The sequence below is a fragment of the Carya illinoinensis genome, chromosome 7 (assembly GCF_018687715.1).
Source record: "Carya illinoinensis cultivar Pawnee chromosome 7, C.illinoinensisPawnee_v1, whole genome shotgun sequence".
Lineage (NCBI taxonomy): Eukaryota > Viridiplantae > Streptophyta > Magnoliopsida > Fagales > Juglandaceae > Carya > Carya illinoinensis.
Genome location: NC_056758.1, coordinates 27,326,730 through 27,332,729, shown reverse-complemented (window position 1 = coordinate 27,332,729; position 6,000 = coordinate 27,326,730). Strand labels below are relative to the sequence as shown.

The following is a 6,000-nucleotide window of genomic DNA, read 5'->3' as shown; positions in this document are numbered from 1 at the left end:
TCATGAAAAGAGTAATATTATTCTACGTTTTAGAATTTATTTAAAGTCACACTTGTTAATATGACATTTTACGTGCCTTCATACATTAATTATTTAAATATAAATAATTTAAAATATATTTTCTAGTAAATATGATTAAAGATAATACGATTAAAAACATTTCTTCCTAAAAAATTCATCGAAATACCAAACACTGCTTAACAAAAGTTTGAATTTATTTTGTATTTGTTTTCTTTATAATTCAAACAAAAAATTACTAAGAAGGGGACCCACTTAATAAAATAATTTGGTTGTTTTGTTCACTTAAATTATTAAAATAGAATGAAGAAAAAGAAAAGAAAGCACGTAACAGACAAATATCGTTAACCAATCCCATCACTTACCGGCCTCCTCCCTACACGTGACAGTCCGCATGACGCATACGTGTCCCTCAGTGGGTGCTTTTATTCTTCTTCCTCAGGGCGAAGAAAAAACACAGGGAGAGAGAGAGAGAGGCAGGCGCAATGAAGGACAACAGCCAAGAAACGCCCAAATCCTTGTCCAAGGTAGGATTCCCAGATTACGTTTTCCCAACATCCGATGTATTTTCATCTTCGAGGTTAAGGGTCTTTCGCGAAATATCCAAATCTTTTATCTGTGTTGTTGAAAATTAGGAAAGAAAGGAATATTGTTCATTGTTTTATCTTTTGTTTGCTTGCCCTTGGATGTTACGACTGCGTTCAACTAAATCGAACCGAATTAATCGCTTTGGGGGTAACCGAAACAGATGTATAAAATACACTTTTAATTATTAGGATTCTTTATTAGATACTTTTCTAATTGTGTTTGTTTTATTTTCATTAGTTTTCTCAGCAATTAAAAAGAGGGTTAGTGGGATTGAATTACTGGAAATTGGTCCTTTTCTCATTTAATTGTTTGTTTGTGCGGAATGGAGTTTACAGTACCCATGAATTTCGTGATGTGATGGTGGAGGCTTGTGGTTCCTATTCCCCCCAGAAAATTGAAACTTGTTGTTTCTTACACGATTACAATAATAAATAAAGAAATGAAAATTTTAATGGTGTGTTTGTGTGATTGGATTTGGTTTGTCGGGATTTTGATTATATTAGGATGTTTAACAAGTGATTTTATAGTATGTAATTGGAGAATGTAGTGTTCCTCCTGATAAAAGATAAACTTGCTTAGAATGAGTAGTATACTTAATTTCTAGTTAATAACAACTTTGAAGATTTAGCCCAGTAGTCATTCGGGATCTTTCCCCAAGTACTAATATGGTGATAAATTTCTGAATTTACCTTCCACGTGATATTAAATGCTTTGATACTTCTGCCTCTTTGGATGGCTCGTTATATGCAATTCCATATCTATTTAATTATATAAAAGCTATTTAATTATATAAAAGCCAAGTTTTAATTGATGACTTGGCATTCAGTCCGTAATATTCGGCTTATCTGCGCGGTTTCTCACCCATGCACTAGCACCACTTATACACCGAATGGCGCAATGTTCCATAATGGTGGAGACGTGCTTAATCAAGCATCATGAAATGAAACGCCGTATCCTTGCTTTTTGCATGAAATGCCGTACCCTTTCCATGAGTTCTAGAACGGTGGAGATGTGCTTAAGCATGAAAAAATGAGACGTTCCAACGAGGGTGGTGCAGTGGATGTATGTGGCAAGGATGGCTTCAGTGTAGTTGGGCGACACGCAACCGGCGAAGGGGCACATCAACTTGGTAGTTTGTTGTGTCGGTTAGGGGAGGGCAGGATGCGATAGAGGGCGACTTTCGGTGATGTAACACTGCATGGACATACATGGGAGGCGGAGGAGCAACCGGTGCAATTGTGAAGTTCCCTATAATGCCCTGTCTTGGTTTCCTAAAACAAAGCATGTGGCCTCACTTAAAGTTGCCATATTATATACAAAGGGAAGTTATAGATGGCATCAATGACGCGAAAAAAGGGAGAGAAATCCAAGAGGTGAGTTCAGAGGGGGAGGGATGATTACGTGAAAAATAAGAAAAACAGTTATTGGAAGGAGGCTTTTGGAGAAGAAATTAGGGTTCCCGATGAGAAAAAGCCAATCTTTGGGGATGGATCTGAATTGGATCAAGGATTTTGGAGGCATACATGAGAGAGTTCTCACCACCACGTCCTCGGGCAGATAGGTTGAAATTCTTCCGAGTTCTGCAATGCTCTGCTTCACCTTTGTCTCAAACTTCGGCACCAAAAATTCTAGCCTATAACCCACTTTCTTCTCGGTTCCTTCGGCATCAAAACGGCATAGTCTTTATACACGGGCACACCATTTCCATCACTCCACAAAATCACGTCGGCTACTGCATCGGCGGTTTGATTTGCTATGAAAATATTAAAAACGCGAAGAGGCAACCAAATAGCCAAGCACCATTAATATAACTATGTTATTTCAACCATTAATATAACTGTGGTAGGGTTTCTTCATCCATGGATGGTATAGAACTCAGCTCACGAAGGAAAAAAGGCGTATTTAGGGTTAAGATCTAGTTTGATTTCGTGCCCTTTGAATTATGTCTTATTCTAGGGCGTATGGAGATCGATGTGGTGGGATTGATATCTTTGGCCATTGAATCTGAAGAGAGGATTCGGCTGAGAAAGATAAGCTCCGCATGAAGAGAGAGACCTTGCAGGCCGAATTGCTTCATACTACTAGTAGTGCCAACAATGACATTGATGACGTTGACGGTGCAAATGTTGATGAGGGGCAACGTGGCGAAAATTCGGGATCTCTGCGGGGTAACTGAGAGGCCGATGAGGTATGAAACTTTCCTTACTCTCATTCGTGCCTCACTAAAGAAATAAAATGTGACTCATTTTACCAAGACACAAGAAAATTATTCATAATTTTCCATGAATGGAAAATAAAACAGGTGAGTCTAACTATGTTTATGGTATATACAATTTATCTATACATTACACAGGTTTGATATACATTTTTTTAATAATTGTGTTAGTGATTATGTATAATGAATTATTTAGATTTATAAAATTCAGTATAAATAATGATTCACGCATTGTGTGGGTTATAGGCTCATGAGAATAATTTCTAAGTGGTCAATTTATTAAAGAGCTGAAAACAACCTCCAATGTTATTCTGCCACATAGCCCACCCATTAGACTAAGGGCTAGTTTGGATAGTAGTGAGATTAGATGAGATGGTTTTAGATAAAAGTTGAAAGTTGAATAAAATATTGTTAGAATAATATTATTGTTTTGGGATTTGAAAATGTTGAATTGGGATTTGAAAAAATTGAATTGTTTATTATATTTTGTATAAAAATTTAAAAAAATTGTAATGATGAAATGAGATGAACTGAAACACTCTGAATTTAAACAAGCCCTAAGAATGGGACCGCACCACACCGAAACCCAGGTCCCTCAGCCCCGTTGAAACCCAGATCCCTCCCTCACCCTTCTCTCTCTGCCAAACCCAAGAGGCCATGGAGATCCCAAAAAAGCTTCTCGAGTACAAATTCCACAACATCTTCTCTCTCTCTCTCTCTGACCATCGTCTCCATCGTCCTTGTAGCACCCAGTTTCATCACCATCTTGGCTTACTTCTGGTCCCTTTTTCTCTCCGCCGCAAACTTCCTATTCACCGTGATCTTCTTCGACTAGACTTCAGTAAGGGCACGGACGTCCAAGGCGACGACAAGGCCGGAGATGGACTCCTCGATTACGTTGCTGGGCAACCTGAACATCCGGTAGAGAGCTTCAAGTTCAAGTAGTAGCACGAAAGAAAAAAACCCATGTGTAATTTCAAATCTCCTCCTAACCCCACCTTCACATTTTTTTTGTTTTTGTTTTTGTTTTTGTTTTTTTGTTTTTGGTCTTTGGTGAATTGTAAATTCTTTCCAGGGAAGCATAATTTTGTTCATGACATTCGGATTCATCTTTGCATTATTATCTTAAAAAAAACTAGGTGTATAATTATTATGTTTGGAGGAGTGCGGTGAATCCGGATAGACACTTGAGACACAAAGCTAGGTTTTTTAAGACATGCATATTTGGGTGGCATCAGACTGCGTGGCATCAAACTAGTTGGCTTCGGATTGGGTGGCTGTGTCGGGCTGCCTTGTGTCGGACTGGCTGGTTGCGGCGATTGGTGGAGAATAACAAAGGGGCACAACGTTTGGGTAGTGTGTACTAGAGAGAAAAATACGTTTTAGGGTATTTTAGGTAAGAATCTGATGTAGTCATCCTCATGGTTTTTACTTTGAACGATGCCGAGATGTCAGTTTGTTTTTGGGTGCTGCTATAAGGCTTTAAATGGTAAGTACCGCTCCAAAGCGAAACTCATTCCATATTGGTACTTTTTTTTAATGAATTTGGACTACAGCTGCACGAGTGATGGCTCCATGGCTAATCTTTGCTCTTTGGACTTCTACAACTTGCAAATTGAAACATTTGAGTAGTTAAAGGTATTGAAATTAACTGGAGTCTGGGATGCTGTTTTTGTTTTGGCCATAACTTGGATGACAGAATGAGTATTAATGAATGCCATTTGGGTTTGTCTGGCTTTAATGAATAACGTGTCTGCTTGCTATCTTTGCTTTCTTTGTTAACATGGTAGGAGAAGAAAAATGGTAAAAAAAGAAGACAGATGCCGTACTCTTCTATTTTGCTAGGCTATGTTTTGCTGGCACAGTATAAATACTCTTTTTGAGGAAAGTTTTTAAATCACTAATCCAAGCTGGTTGAAGAGAGCAAAAACGGGAGGCCCGTATTAATTATTGGATTGATTCACCAGGTTAAGAAGCATGTGTTGTTTTATCGGAGCATTTTGCTGCACAATAATATGCTTTTATATTTTCATGACAGCGATCGCATTCGATTAGTAAATATGCTGCGCAGTGTGGAAAATGCTTTAAATGGAGGCTGTTTGATACACAAGTAGAGTTTGAAGACATCAGAAGTAAATTCATCGAGGAACCATTTTATTGTGACAGAAAGCCGGATGTGTCTTGTGAGGATCCTGCGGATATCGAGTATGATGCCAGTCGGACCTGGGTCATTGACAAGCCTAACATCCCAAAGACTCCAGAAGGTTTTAAGAGAATCTTGATCGTAAGAAAAGATTTCTCTAAATTGGATTCTTACTATTCTACACCCACAGGTAAAAAATGTCGAACACGTAATGAGATTGCACAGTTTATTAAAGAAAATCCAGAATACGAAGATGTGTCTCTTGCAGATTTTGATTTTAGTACGCCAAAGATAATGGAAGAAACAATTCCAGAGCATGTTGTGAGAAAGGCTTCTGCTAATGGTAGCAGTAATAAAAGACTTAAAAGCATCGAAGGATGATCTTTGAGTTGAGATCATTTTGCGGGACAGCCATTTCCGAAAGCCTGTGTGTTTTAGATTAATCTAGTAAGGATGTTGTTTGTATATTCTTGGCATTAACCGGATATAGACATTGTGTTTGCATGATCTCTGAGATTCCTTGTCATTTAAAAAGAAAATTTGGGATAATTCATTTGATCAGATCCTAAGGGGTGAAGGTCATCCAATTTTCCTTTTAAAGGGAATCTGCACCCTGGAGTCCCGTCTTTTGTCTTGAGAATTAGTCGGAGAACTTGCAGTGATCCTAGCAAAGAGGCACCCAAATTTGCATCCTCAGGATGTGGAAGGGGGGATGGGAGCAAGGAACCGCGGGCATCCTGCAATCGAGTAATTGCGTTGTGCCATGTTATATGTGATCAATTGTACTTGCTACGCAGATTCTCTCAGGGTCCAGAACGGTTCACTAACACCAGCAAAAGTTTTGTTGAACAAAAATTTTATGTGTAATCACTTTTACGTATTTTTTATGCATTCTACTAATATATTAGGCTATTTTATTTTTTTAGTATAAAATATCTATTTTGGTCAATCACATTAATGAAATGAATAAAGAATACGTAAAAGTAATTATATATAACAAAACTCTCAATAGGGTTTGTGGGTCGCAACCCCAACA

At 38.1% G+C, this 6,000-nt stretch overlaps 1 protein-coding gene across 1 annotated transcript; it reads left to right on the top strand.

Moving 5' to 3' along the window:
- Nucleotides 1-386: 386 nt before the first annotated feature.
- On the top strand, nt 387-5,525 carry LOC122317256 (methyl-CpG-binding domain-containing protein 4). The gene is made up of 2 exons (XM_043134243.1): nt 387-545; nt 4,860-5,525. The coding sequence occupies exons 1-2, from the start codon at nt 504-506 to the stop codon at nt 5,343-5,345; spliced, it is 528 nt and encodes a 175-aa protein (XP_042990177.1). The 5' UTR covers nt 387-503; the 3' UTR covers nt 5,346-5,525.
- The last annotated feature ends 475 nt before the right edge of the window (nt 5,526-6,000 follow it).

What these genes read in the sequence shown, in the direction of transcription:
- LOC122317256 (XM_043134243.1), top strand. Translation starts at nt 504, where the DNA reads ATGAAGGACAACAGCCAAGAAACGCCCAAATCCTTGTCCAAG. An exon ending in CGCCCAAATCCTTGTCCAAG is followed by an intron (nt 546 to 4,859) that starts GTAGGATTCCCA and finishes TTTTCATGACAG; the next exon opens with CGATCGCATTCGATTAGTAA.